The 14,716-nt window shown below is 41.6% G+C and overlaps 1 protein-coding gene across 2 annotated transcripts; it reads right to left on the bottom strand.

Annotated features, from left to right (window-relative positions):
• Positions 1-3,597: 3,597 nt before the first annotated feature.
• On the bottom strand, positions 3,598-14,391 carry LOC139760123 (2-amino-3-carboxymuconate-6-semialdehyde decarboxylase-like). 2 transcript variants are annotated; one of them, XM_071682993.1, is made up of 7 exons: positions 14,274-14,391; positions 12,086-12,224; positions 9,028-9,205; positions 8,376-8,596; positions 7,287-7,426; positions 5,891-6,085; positions 3,598-4,543 (listed from the first exon to the last, which is right to left on the bottom strand). In XM_071682993.1, exons 2-7 carry the CDS (start codon positions 12,204-12,206, stop codon positions 4,373-4,375), a joined length of 1,026 nt encoding a protein of 341 aa, XP_071539094.1. In that variant the 5' UTR covers positions 12,207-12,224; positions 14,274-14,391; the 3' UTR covers positions 3,598-4,372. The 2 variants fall into 2 exon arrangements, with proteins under 2 accessions (XP_071539094.1, XP_071539095.1); XM_071682994.1 differs by having other exon boundaries at positions 14,270-14,354.
• Between the last annotated feature and the right edge of the window lie 325 nt (positions 14,392-14,716).

Genomic DNA, 14,716 nt, shown 5'->3' with positions numbered 1-14,716 from the left:
CGTCCGAACAATTAAGACTGGCTTAGGTTTTAGACTATAAAAGCATTTACCCACTCCATTTCATCATCTTATCCCATTACTTTTGATTTATATGATAAATACTGAATGAATCCCATTAAAGAGTGGTAAGATTGGAATCAAAAGCCACTACCAAACTGGAATTTGGCTTCACGACCTGCCAGACGCTGGGACCGATACGGTGGCATTGTGTACAGTCATGGCTTCGGGAACCCCGTTAAAATGCAACTTTCATTCTATCATGTTACTAAGTGGATCAAACTGGGCTCCATCAATCTGTACTAGTGGTTTCCGGCTTATGTCGATCTCAGCCCATCCTAACTAGCTTAGCTGCTACTGATTTAGATATTCAAAGGCTGTTGTCAGGTCCTCACACGCCTAACCCATGGTGAATAGCTTTGTACCCCACCTCACCTCCTACTATCCCTCAATTATCGTAACTCACTTATCTCTGCTGCTCTTCTCTGTACCCTCTCAATCAGTTCTCTGTGCTTCCTTATGCGTGGTGACCAGACTTACGAGGGATAATCACTTTCGATATAATCAATGGTAAATAATTTTAGAACATGTCCACGCTATATGTTTGTCATGACAGTTTGCCTCTCACAATTCTCTTAAAATCCCCCCTGTAAACTAATGCAATCGTCTTTAATTCTCTCATGATCCTGGCACAGTTCACAAGCATGTTTAGATACGATTCTAAGCAAGTTATCTATCTATATTTACCACGTATGGTAGCAGGCCTAAGACAGGGGTCTGTGGAACAACACTTGTAACCCAACCCACTCCCAAGATGCATCATGCAACTCTTTCCCATGTTCTTTACTCCTTTCCCATAAGGCACTGAAGAATCCCACCCCTTATCCCTGCCTGTAGATGAGAAGCCAAGTCAAAGGCTTTTTTTGGTAGTCCAAAAACAATCAGTCTACCTATCATACTCTCTGATATTACAGATAGTTCACCTTGTCGTACTGGTTTCTGATTATCTCTTCTAACGTTTATGATCAATGCGCAAAAAAAAAAAAAAATCGTAAGAACAAGACTCGATCATAATGGGAGATTCTAACATACCGGTAACCAAGTGGGAAGAATTCCTTTACAATAGCATGGGTCGTGGGCTGTACCTAAACACGCTTGTCAATTACCCAACACCATTAGTTGAGAAACCCACTCGACATGAGAACGTCTTGGATTTAGTTTCATCTATAGATGAGAATCTCGTTCGGAATGTTGAAGAAACACTTGGTACAAGTGATCACTTTTGAGGTTGCTTTCAACACAGCCTACCGTGTTGGTTAACAAGAATGTCTTGGGGGAAAAAATGCCAAATTTTACCCTTGCAGAAGTCCCTACAACACATACACAAAAGTACCCCATATATCACAGAAGTCCCTACAACCCACACACAAGTCCATAAAGTACCCCATATATCACAGAAGTCCCTACAACCCACACACAAGTCCATAAAGTACCCCATACATCACAGAAGTCCCTACAACCCACACACAAGTCCATAAAACACAGCTGTCCTTACAACAATTGTCCACTCTACAGACAAATATATAGTGTGGTCCGTGCATGATGCAGAATATCCCATAACTAACATTTCTGGATGATGAACACCTGGCAAATCTGGTTTAGGTCAACAGGCACTTAGAATAACATCGTTAGTGAATGAGAAAATCTTGTATTCTACCTATTTCTCAGATTCAGTATAGTCATGGTTTTATAAAGATTTGGAGGTACCCAGGCCGAGTACCATACATATTGTCAAAAGTAGACAGGGAAGCCTTTATCAGAATCCGATAAAAGGATCTTATCTGTAGTAGGCACTTACGAAATCTCTTATTGACGGGGCTGGCTTGACCAGTTCTTACCCAGTATGATCACAGATATCCCTAAAGACAATTAGATATACCTACAAGTCATATATACAAACACACACATTATATATATATATATATATATATATATATATATATATATATATATCATCCATGGGGATAGGGGAGAAACAATACTTCCCACGTATTCCCTGGGTGTCGTAGAAGGCGACTGAAAGGGGACGGAGCGGGGGGCTGGAAATCCTCCCCTCTCGTTTTCAGTTTTCGAAAAGGAGGAACAGAGAAGGGGGCCAAGTGAGAATATTCCCTCTAAGGCTCAGTCCTCTTCTTAATTCTACCTCGCTAGCGCGGGAAATGGCGAATATGTATATGTATGTATAATGGATGAAGGCAGCGAGGCAGCAAGTATGAATATGTACATGTGTATATAGGTTATGTCTGTGTATGTATATGTTGAAATGTACAGGTGTGTACATGTGCATGTGTGGGCGTGTATGTATATACATGTGTATGTGGGTGGGTTGGGCCATTCTTTTGCCTATTTCCTTGCGCTACCTCGCTAACGCGGGAGACAGCGACAAAGTATAATACAAAAAGAGAGAATATATATATATATATATATATATATATATATATATATATATATATATATATATATATATATATAGGATCATACAGAAAGAGATACACAGGAAATTAAGTAAAGATGTAGAAAGTATTACATACACTGGTGGAGATGGAGCATTTCAGGAGTTTATGGCCTGGTTGATGAAATGTTTAGAATAAAGTAAACATATACGATCGGAAATTTTAGAGAAAGTCAGAGAGGCTGACGATTTAACACTTAGGAATCTAGCTGAAAAGTGAGTGGCACCAAATTCAAAGATGAGTAAAGCAGAGGGTCGAGTTATTTTTACCTTGGAAAATCATACACCAGACAAGGTTAAAAACGAAAAGAAAGAAAAAACGCATACCAAAAAATTACTGGAGGCTATGGAACTCTTTATTTACATTTCGATGATGAAAGAAGTGAGAAATTTTGGTTATAATCAAGACATAAGGTGACGACCCCTTCTGGTTTCCTATAACTTCGAGTCATCTAGCCAGTGGGTACTGAGGCAGGATAAAAAACTTAAGAGACAAGGTGTTATTCGGTGGATTACTCCTTTAAACGTGAAAGATCAATGGAAGAAACGGAGATAGTCAAATAATAAGGTCAGAGGGCAAAAAACTAGACACACCAAAAGAGCAACCCAGAGCCAGGACATCCAGGTTCACTTCACTCAAACATGCTACCAAATCTCTCCCTTTTTTCTGCTTGCTTACGTACAAACGCATTCAGACACCCCCCCCCAGCTTATAACTCTGAGGACTATGACTGCTTCTCAACTGGTTTTCTGCTCAATCCCTTAGAAACTGGGGGAAGGGTTTCTAACCCGTTCCAGACCCTTTTAGTTATCTGCGACACAGGAAAAACGTGGATTGAATTCTTTCTACGCTATTTCTAGGGGTAATATGCATGTGATCTAAGTGTTTACTGATGCAACAAAGATGACAAGGTTAGTGCTAATCGCTTACCAGACATCTTGCTTGACGAAAAAGCCCGAACAGACACCGAAAAGGAGAGGAACTTTGGCAGATGAGATCACTTGGGTGAATTTTATCCTCAGGGAAATAGAGGAACCTGGAAAAAATTCAAAACTGACAAAATAAACATGTTTAAATGACAAATCAATCAAAATCAAAAACACACTTTAATTCAACAGACTCAAATGTGTTTTCCTCAATAAACTGAGCTAAAGTACTATATTGACAGCACTGCAGTTATGCAATACTGGATTCATATGGCTAAATGTGCTACTGATTCAATCCAACTTGAAACGGACCTAACCTTTCCAGGAAGAAAAAAAACAATACATATTTGCTTAATACAAGATTGTAGGCAAAATAGCACTATAAAATCATTTCCTTAAATAGAAACACAGAGATGTATGCAAATGAACAAAAATGCATTTACTTCAGACTCCTTAAAAAGTATAAAAATGTTAAGCCACATCAGTCGATTTAGGAAAACGTTAATACACACTGCATATTGTTTTCTGCACTGTCTTGATGTAATCTAATGAGATCTTTATGTATATTAAACAAGCGATCATGATATAATGAAGGCCTGGTGTTTTTCCACTTCTGCAAGGGGTGGCTAGGATGGTTAAATGCTGACAGTGTAGTGCAAAATCATTTTAATCGCTAAGATGGTTAAATGCTGACACTGTGGCGCAAAATCATTTCAGGTCAAAAGACCTGTGGTTTTCCTTGGGAAGGACCATTGCCAGTGTGAAGAAACTAGTCTTTGGAATGATTCCCAGATACAAGCAAGACATATGCTACCAGTCCATATGAAATTTCTACCAAAGAGAAAAGCACAGCTTAATAAACCCTGATCAGTCACCAACTTCACCTTAAAAGTTACAACTGTTCTCAGCACTACACAAGAGTCTTGGTCATTAGGATTATGCAAACTGTGTTGCCTCCAAATTGAGGAATTCAAGGGCATTGTCGAAAAGAAGTTGCTTCTTGAGGGAATCTGGAAGGTCCATGGTTTCAATCAGCTTTCCAGGATGGTGTTCCCCCAAAGGAAATGGGTAGTCAGAGCCCAGGATGATACGTTGCTCCCCAATTACCTGTAAAAGATAAAAAAAGAAAGTGGCAATAAATTTGCGAAAGGCATTCTGTTTTACTTCTCATTTACCCCATAGAGTCAGTCGTAGCACTTTCAACACAGCCTCTCTGTCAACCCTACCAAATGCTTCCTCTAGATCTATAAATGCCATGTACGGTTCTCTTTTTCTTCAAAAGATGATGTATGGATAATGCGAAGATTGAGAGGTGAAGAAACGAAGTCAAGGGTGTTGGAGGAGTGGTCATGAGAGTTGGAAACTCGGGTAGTGGTCTTTGATCCATTGTTCTAGATCGTAGAGGAGAGAGAAAAGTCCTCAACACTCCTAGGATCGTCCTGGTTAGAGCCTATCCAATCCTTGTGGTGTAGATTCAGATCCCCTGCGGAAGGGGATTTCGAACCCTGGATATGAACATAGTACCTAGTGCTTCGTGGCAAGATGTCAAATAGTCGAAGAGTTGTCCACACCGGTAGTGGGATGATTTGAGCCAAAGGGCATCAAAATTAGGAGGCGAGCAATGGGTGTTTTTGTAGTACAGATGGCGCGGAATGATTTTAAGAGATAATAGCTGGAGATATGAAAGTGCAAAGGAGAAGCAGCCTTAGGTAGCTGGGTTTCATATGGACGAAAAAGATCAGGGGTGGAGGTAAACAACTGGTGTTCAACATGGGGAGGGTTAGAATCAACACTGCGAATGTTTCAGTAATGGAGAGAAAAAGACCCAGGTCCAGCAGTTGTGTCTGGGATCCACTCAACTCCTCTCGATCGGTGTTATGTTCTCTTTATAAATCAGGGATTCCCAATTAACATCCAGGTTCCTCTCCTCAAACAGACTGCGCATCTCTCCCTTATTGGTTACATCCACACACATTCAGACATCCCAGCCTGTGTCTTTCGAGGAGGATGAACACTCCACGCTTGGCTCCTTCTTCTAGGGATCCAACTTTTAGAAATCTAAGACGCAAGGAAGGGCGTATTTCCAGCCTTCCCGCTCCCATCCCCTTTAGTTGCCTTCTACGATGAGAAGGTAGTATGTTGAAATTATTCTTTCTCCTTTATCTCCAGGGGCCCACATCCCCTGGAGTCGAATTTCATCTATGCTTCACAGAGAGTTTACCGAACTGACCACAGTCCAACTTAGCTGATGCAGAGCTGAGGAGACTGCGAGGTGGTATAAAGAGGGATGCACAGAAACTAAGAGGCCAATTGGCTCCCTTACAATTTGAAAAGAAACTCGTTCAATATACTTCATTTAGTCTTGGGCCGACAGGGTGCAAAAGAGAAGGAAGAGTTTGCATGAGAATTACATCAATTAAAAAGAAAACAATAAAGTTCATTTACAACACAAACCTGTAGGAGCAGCTTGAGGGCTTCAGCGTCATGCACAAGACTGTCGCACCAAAATTTGCCCAGGTAGGAGCGGGGTGGCACACTGCACTCCGTAGCACACAGGTCGGGACGCACATTATACCCGTGTTGTATACGACCCACTGTGTATGGGAACGACCCTCCTCCATGGGCGAAACACACCTTCAGTCTTGGGAACTGCAATGCAACAACACAGGTCGTTACAAAGGAAGACAAGAGGAATTCAAACAGCAACAGACCACTGGATCCTTTCGAGGCTGTGGAAGGTATCAGACACCCACAGAATAGTGTGGTAAAAGAAGACATACAGATAATTCAAAGAGAATAACCTGCAAGCTGTTATCTTGACTATGGAGGCGCATATAGCGAAATTCATGGATTTGAAGCAAAGTATTTCATCAAGACTATTCTAAAATGTATCTACAGTACTGCCTTCATCCACTATTTGGCAAATCGTTCTGTATGTTAAGAAAAATAATCGTTTTTCTAAAGTATGACGAATTATTGTTCCTACTCCATATGTCACAGACCTAATCATAATGTGTAAACAAATTTTTGATATAATGCTCGGGTACCATGAGTTATCTCATTTCATGAGGGAGTTTACACTCAGTGTGTTCAATCTAGTAAAGCTACATTTATAAGTTCCTATTTGCACGGTTTACTTTTCCTTGTGATTCTGCTTTTTCAACTGCACACTACTTCCTTACAATGATTAGACAATTTTCATATTTTTCAGAACATTTCTTTCAGTTTCTTAATTCTCACAAGTAACTTACCATAAAGGCAGTTATGCCACGTAAGGACGGGCCATAGACATACATGTCTCTATAGTCGTGAGACTATCCACAAAAAAATATATTTCTCTCGTCACTGACTGATTCTACGAAGCTTCGAAACAACAGCAACAACATGGGGTAGACTAACACAAAACTGAATAGAAATGCCGAATTTTTTTGTCTGTCTTCGAGATTTTGTATGCCTGAATGTTAGAACGGTCTCTCGCCATACTTCATATGTAAGACAACAGCAGCAGGCGTGTTCAACTGTTGAATGCTCTCATTTTTAAGCAATCGCTTCTTGAAAAAAAGCGATATGAACTCACTAAGTGCACAATGCCTCAGCTGGCAACTCTGGTGAGGATCGTTCCAATGGGTTGTAGAGTCGATGACCTAATCTCCAAGCTTCCCTCTTGTTCCAGTCCTCTCTCACTCTACTCTTCCATAATTAGATCACTCTCTGGCCAGTCTATTTCCATAATTGCTCATGGAACTGTGATTCACTTCCATCTGATGTTTACTCATTCAATACCTCAAGCAGAAAGTGTTCTAAGTCACAACTAACGTTAAGATTATTTTTCATACAATTAGCTTCTTACCTGCTCGAATATATTGCCCATGAGCATACAGCAGATAGCAGTGGCTGTCTCTGCCGGCATCCCAACCAGCCAAGGTAGCCAGTATTTGCTGTATCGCCCGCCCATCTGCATGTCCCAAGGGTGGACGAACACCGACATGCCTGTTCAAGCATAGGAACACAGTCGATCATTGAGTATATGAACACAGTCAATCATTGAGCATAGGAACCCAGTCAATCACTGAACATAAGAACCCAGTCAATCACTGAGCAAAGGAACACAGTCAATCACTGAGCATAAGAACCCAGTCAATCACTGAGCATAGGAACACAGTCAATCACTGAGCATAGGAACCCAGTCAATCACTGAACATAGGAACACAGTCAACCATTGAGCATAGAAACCCAGTCAATCACTGAACATAGGAACACAGTCAACCATTGAGCATAGAAACCCAGTCAATCATTGAGTATAGGAACACAAGTCAGTCAAACATGACAGTCATACCATAATCGACCATACAGCAAGTATGGTAAATCAGAAATGAGAAAATCCATTGACTAAACATCTTACTTTAAACAGGTAGCTTAGAATCCAAAACCTGAGATAACACTGTCTAGTTCATGGTGCAAGAGACAGTACTACCTTGAGTTTGTCTGAGGTTAAGAACTGCTAGAAATACTCTTTGCTCTTCTTCTGCTGCTACACATCTTCATTTTGTATGTGGAAGAGTTAGTTAGTCATGCAACCAATGGACCATCACTACGAGGCTCCAGCAGCTCGGAAAGACCAGAGCGAGATACGATATTCGTGGAGAAAAGGTCTTTGACGACACTGTACTCCTTTACATCTGCCTGATGACGATATAACATCATCAAAGACAGCATAGACTCGCCTTCACAGGAGGTAGTAGACCCTTGCTACTGAGTGTAGAGGAGCCTCAGAGCTGCAGGAATCCTTGGGTTGTATAACAATGTTATAACCAAGGCATGTCACATTCCTAGGTATCGTCTGAAAACTTATAGTTCACACTTACTATACTAAAGTTATCCAGTCCATTGTTCGCAGAGATAAGAGTAAGGGACAACAAGATCACGTACTCAAACTTACCCAAATCCTCACAAGTTTTCCACACGGGGTATAGCTCCTTAGCGTCTAAATTCCATTCATTGATATGCGAGCCGATCTGAATGCCTGGGAAGTGAAGGTCTGCCTTGAGTCGCTTGAGTTCCTCAACGCTGAGCTCAGGCGCCTGGGCAGGGATTGTGCCCAAACCCACGAATCTGCGCGGGTGTTGCTTTACCGTCTTTGCAATATCATCGTTCAAGATCCTGAAAGGACGAAAAAACATGTGAAAAACGTTATAAAAAGGTGGTAACTGTTATGACTTGATAATCATATAACATTCAGTGTAACAGGATACGAAGAGGATGTCAAAGCATGGGCATTGCAGTACAGCAATGGCTTATTTACTCATAAAGCCACTAAGTTAGCTGTCATCCTCGAGAGTGGATCATGCTTCTGGTTTGGGCCAGTGCATATGCAACGAAGCTTTGCCATATCTCCAACAGTTCTTAATAACATATGACGTATAATGACACAAAGACATCAGTACTATGTGCACTTATCCACAATGAAAAGAAGACTTGAGTACATCTACCTATGGTGAGAGGGCAAAAAAAATCATGAGACTGCCCTCGGTCAATACACTCTATGAAAACATGCACAGAATAGGCGCTTATTCCCGTAGGGAATAACATACCGACTTAAGTCTAGCGTGTGATCGGGTTTGGCCCAGTAGCTGAACATGACAGGGACAGTAGAGAGGGCCTGCACGGTAACACTGGTGTCGTCCATGTCCCGGATACGAGCTCTGGCACCCCAACAGTTCTCCTCCACCACGCGGAACAGCTGGCCATCCTTCATCATATTTGCTTTTCCTGGTGGTCATCCATTATGTGAGAGGAAGGCGGGACAAGGGCGCATTGGATGCTGTGAAGTGTACGTATGAGGCGTGAGTGTGGCGTATGGGGTAGGAACGTGCGAGTCTTGGGAATGGTTAGGTGTATAGAGTAAAATGTTGTGGGACGGACATGTGTAGAATGTGGGACAAAGAGTAAATGGCATAACAGTGAGGAGAGGAATGATGAGTGGAGAGGCGTAGAGCACGAAGGAAACTTGTAAAAAAAAAAATGTGTGATGGGGTGGAGTGATGGATAGAGTGAGATGGCAAAGCGATGAACGTCTGTCAGGGAGACATAACATATGGTCATACGATTAGTATAACAAGCCTAGAATAGTGAACATCTAGCTACCCCGGGAGAGGCAGATATGACTATACTCTTGGTATACCATACTTTATACCTTTATGACTAAGAATGAGATTGAGTATCGAATCCAAAATGGATGGCCTCGGTTTGCTTTCGTATCCAAAAGTTAAATCATAATGTTCCTTGCAGGCCTTTATGCAGGCGCTATGAACTACCCCCTCCGCTATGAACTACCACCTCCGCTATGAACTACCACCTCCGCCGGTGCACACCGAGAATTTCAAGCATAAAACAAATGTACTGTTTTCCATCACTGACCAACACAGAGTGGAAATGATCATTCTATAAATTACCCGAGAATTAGAAAAGTTAAAAAACAAATATGTAACACTACATGTGACGAAGATATTTCTCTGACAGGAGGGCAGTTAGATGTCTCTAAAGAACATGGGCAGATAATGTGTCCATAAGCTTGATAATCCAATCAGAAATCAATAGCATTTAGGACCATGAAAGACACCGACTTCCAAGAGCAAGTTCGTAGAAGTTTAACTTCTCACAGCTGTGTCACAGGGTTTTGTTGAGCAGGTCTGTGTTTTGTATGAATAAAGTAACCACGTTTTCATCCACGATTCAACTAAATTGCTTTTATTTCTATCCAGCAATATCACTCCTTTTGCATCGCAGGACTTGCAGAATCTTCCTGAAACATTTCGCTTGCCGAGCATCTGATCGTTTGGGAAAGAACAACACAGATCAAGACATTTCTCGAAAATCAAGCCGCGTTTCCAAACTATAAAAACAGCATTACTGTTTTTTCCATGTCCATAAGAAAGGCCGAGGCTGTTGCCAGCGCACGAAAACTAACTATCTCCCACCTCCCCTCCCTCCATTACACAGTGCCTATTATTCATCCATTTCCTTGACAGAATATACATTGCTGGCTGTTGGGGTGATATATTTTCGGAAAAATATACCATGTTGTTAGGCGAGAGGGTTGTGCAGCTATATTTAGGGGTATGAAGAGAGAGAATGGCTGGGGTGAGTGTTTGCATCACTAACTTACTAGTTGTTTGCCGTATTATTACATTTGATAGTGGAAAACCTGGCAGGTGAGGCTTAATTTAGAGTGGATTGGATGTTTTTTCAAGTCCAAATATCGCACCAGTTAGTGTTCTAAGGACATTTAGTTTGCGTGTCCCTTTTGTGTTAATGTTACTGAAGTGGGTATCCATGTCGTGTTTTTGAGTAAGATCTTACGTGGAATTTGGAGGGAATGCTCATTCACGGCGGCTAGAGGGTGTATGCTGAGGTTAAATAAGTGACTGAAGATTTCTGTGGAGATGTAGACATTGTATTCTGGGATCGTTCCAGTTGTGTAATGTGATGCTCCACGTTCGTTGCTACTGCTGTGGAATCAGGATGTCGTAATGTACTGTCCCCTGTATACAAATGGGCCTTTATGTTGTAGTATACGAGAGGTAATGGGAGATCTTTTAGGAAGAAACTGATGGGAGTTGGAGAGAGATCTGCACCTTGGAGAACTCCACTGTAGAGTTTAAGTGATTTAGATTGGATTGGATTGTAGAATTTAGGCTTATAAGCCAAGCACTGGAGCTTCTAAGGCTATTCAGCGCTCTTAATACAGATTCAAATATTCTGTTCTAGAAATCAAGCGATTTCGAGGTAAGGCCAATGCAGGAGGATCTGTTACAGCTCCCTCCTATGAAACTGGCCAACCACTTGTTGTCGCAGTTGTGGAGGGTGGCGTTAGGTATCTTTCGAGTGAGGATGTGTCGAGAGACAGTGTTGCATGCTTTGTTATTGTCTGTTTTTAGTAGTATTGAGTGTAGGAGGGAGGCTGTGGTTGGCTGGTCTGTTATGTGAGGTCAGTGTGTAGCACAGTGGTGGTGAGGGTGGGTATGATGCCATGTTGTGTGGGTGAGAGTGGGATGTTTCGTTTCATTCTGCTGCGGGTTCCGTTTTTTTTTTTTTCACAATTTGGATACTGATGATTGAGGTGAAATAGAGTGTTAGGATGAAGGAGAATTTAGTGAATCGTTAGGGTTCTTGTTACCTAGCTAGCGAGTTGTTGGAGATACCTTGCAGGTGTTTGGATCGCAAATGGACACAATTGTTTCATGAGAAAGTTTGACATGTTGTCAGCGGCTGCAGCATGAGAGTCCTTTAGGGTTTTAACTGCATTCATTGTCTCACTGGGAGCGTTGGGTGGGTGGGTAGTGGTTTATGGTTCATTGTGTTGAGGAAGGAGAGCCAGTTTACAGTTCGTCATTCAGTGATTAGGTCAGTGATGGTATTATCTTAAAGTCTGGGTGTGTTCTCTGATCTCTAATGATGGGGGTGGTTCTGTCTGAGTTGGTTATTTCCTCATACTTAGACATATCAAAATCTGGGTGTGTTCTATGATCTCTAATGATGTGGGGGTGGTTCTGTCTGAGTTGGTTTATTTCCTCATACTAATACATATCAATACATGCATGCGAATATTTCCGTAATTATCACTGCACACACGAGAGGTTAAGTGCTGACCTGGTGTGGCACATGAAGCATGGTCGAGCTGGATGAACCCGCCGTAGCCATACCGCTTCTTCAGGTCCGGCCACGTCTCTGGCAGGATGTGGTTGTGCAAATCCAACTTGAGGAACGGCATCTCTGAGCTCTCTAAATTCTGGAAAGATAGGGAAAAAAGAAACGTAGATTTAAACGAAGGTAAAGGTGAATCTATGAATATTTCACAGTCTCATTAAGATACCAATAATTAACTAAAGAATATAGTATTACCCTACAATTTATCGCCACCATGAAGACTTTAAAGAAAAGTAATACTTTGTGGTAAGGTTTACCTTTGCCGAATACTTTACATTATCTGAATAAGAAGTACGAGAAGATATATTAGAAAGGACAAAAAAAAAAAAAAAAATTCCATAAAGCATAGTGTTTTCTCGGGCAGAACACAGTGCTAATGAAGACTTCCAAGGCTCATGGTGTGGCTGCTAATGATCAGCATACTGAAAAATACGTATTTCCTAACCATTCCTTTTCACACAATAGTAAAGCTTGGGATCCTTCTTATTTCATACTAATCCCAGGACCAGTTCCCATGACAGTCCTGGTTTTACCCAGAACCTCTCTATAGTCTCCTGCAGCTCAGGAATTCGCCACTTCTAGCAGTAGGGCAATGTAAACTCCTTTGAAGTGTGATCTTTGACAACACTTTCCTCCTAATTCATATAGCATTACCAACGTTATCTTTTTTCACTCGCTGCGTCACTCGAGCAGAGTCCACTATGTATGTCTGTATGTGCGGATGTATGTATTTAAATACATAAATACATATATAAACAAAGGGTGAAACAAAGATGGGGCAGGATAAAGCTAACTAACTACTGGGGGATCGCAACTGGAGCTACTGAAACGGCAATAGAGACTGTGCCGTTCAATGCTTCAGAGGATGGACGTGATCGGAGGCGTGAAGCACGGATGAACCATTCCTCGGTCTCGAAGAATGGGAGGTGGAAACCAGGAGGAGAAACGCTGAAGAATGACTAAATGGTTAGTACAAAGAGTTTCTGAAGAGGAGGGCAAGGGTGTACGATCACGTTTAAGAGAAAAAACAATAATGAAGATCCAAATTTAAGAAACAAGGTATCAAAAATACCTTCTCTGAGCAAATGATGTGAAGTCCAGTGAAACGGAGTCCAGTGAAACGGCAAAGTTACTGGAGATGGTTCTCAAAATGACAAAAATGAATGATGTAGCGTCGAGAGAGGCAACAAAACCATTCAGTAAGAGGGAGGATCACTTCTGGGGTCTTAATAGCCAGACGGACTAAGGAGACGTAGCTATCCGAAGAGATTGCGAGTGAAATGAAGGAGGCTACATGGGATGTCAACGAATACAAGAGTGAACGATACGACGTAGTAAAACAGCTGTGAAAAGTTCTTCGATGGATGTAGGGATAGAGGATCCACATCAAATGAAATCAAGCATGAAACGTGATCAAAAAAGAACGTAAAGAAGCACTTTTACAACTTAAGAATGACAGATAAAAGGAATAACCTAACCTGGGTGATGCCACCCCAAATGGACGTTTCTGAAATTGAGGGTGTTAATACTAAGAAGGCCGGAGGTATATAGAATCGATGGGCTGCCAGTAGACTGAACTAAGGCATGTGAAGCGGTTGGGGTAAACCATGAAAAGATCCGTGGGGTCTGGACGTGGACAGAGGGCTGGCTGTGGCTCTGGGGCATTACACATGAGAGCAGAGAATGGATGAGAGCGAATGTGGCTTTTCATTATCCGTTCCTGCCGGTATCTCGCTCACACGGGACACGGCAATCAAGTGTGGAATATATACATACATTACTGTCTGTTGTACACCAATTGGTAACGCCTAATCCTGGTGTTCCGCAGGTAAACACTGTATTCTCTTAGCAGAAATGATATCAAAAGAGGAGGGGTATGTAATGTACACGAGACAGACCGAGATTTGAATGCCTGCAGTTTCACATATCTAATGCTAACAGCGTATTGATGTTCTAGTTTCATGTCGTATTTGAACGAGTTAACAATGCTCTTGCCTCACTGTACCGGCGTCTGACAATCCATTATGTATACCGTAACTCATACTACAGATCATAACCCACATGCGCATTACATTACTTTATACACTGAAGCAGCAGCATTATCACATAGAGATACTGAACACGTACTTACAATGCGAGTGTGGCAGGAGAGGTTTGTTTGAAGCGCGTCAAAACACAACTTGCCAAGGAGTAACTGACATTAGAGACTGAGACTGGTTGGAGACCTTGGTGAATCTTGCCAGTTTCGTCCTTTTGGAAATAATTCTAAAACAGAGGTATTCCCTCTCGTGAACTTCTTTTCATACTAATGAACGTAATACACACATTCGTCTGGGTCAATCGTTGATGAAAAACATATGTTCTAAATTACTTCTTGTGAAATTATTTATATCAGGTATAAGTGGTAATCAACATAGCAACACACCAGAATTCCGGCTCGCGGGGAAGCATTACTTTTTAAAGTTTTACTTCGCTGTATGTCAACTAAAATCATCACAAATGAATCCAACATGTTGGATGGTGCACCATAAGTATTAGTGTTCATTATGAATAATCAACAGATTCTGATCGACC

Source organism: Panulirus ornatus, chromosome 35, assembly GCF_036320965.1.
Source record: "Panulirus ornatus isolate Po-2019 chromosome 35, ASM3632096v1, whole genome shotgun sequence".
In the NCBI taxonomy this organism is placed as follows: domain Eukaryota; kingdom Metazoa; phylum Arthropoda; class Malacostraca; order Decapoda; family Palinuridae; genus Panulirus; species Panulirus ornatus.
The sequence above is the reverse complement of the archived record's forward strand: the minus strand, read 5'-3'. Positions and strand labels throughout refer to the sequence as shown.

Bases quoted from the DNA above. Each gene is read 5' to 3' on its own strand.
- LOC139760123 (XM_071682993.1), bottom strand. From the start codon at position 12,206: ATGCCGTTCCTCAAGTTGGATTTGCACAACCACATCCTGCCAGAGACG. The intron at 8,597-9,027 runs GTATGTTATTCC...TCGTCCTTTCAG, and splicing joins CACACGCTAGACTTAAGTCG to GATCTTGAACGATGATATTG. The intron at 7,427-8,375 runs GTAAGTTTGAGT...ATGCTTGAACAG, and splicing joins GAAAACTTGTGAGGATTTGG to GCATGTCGGTGTTCGTCCAC.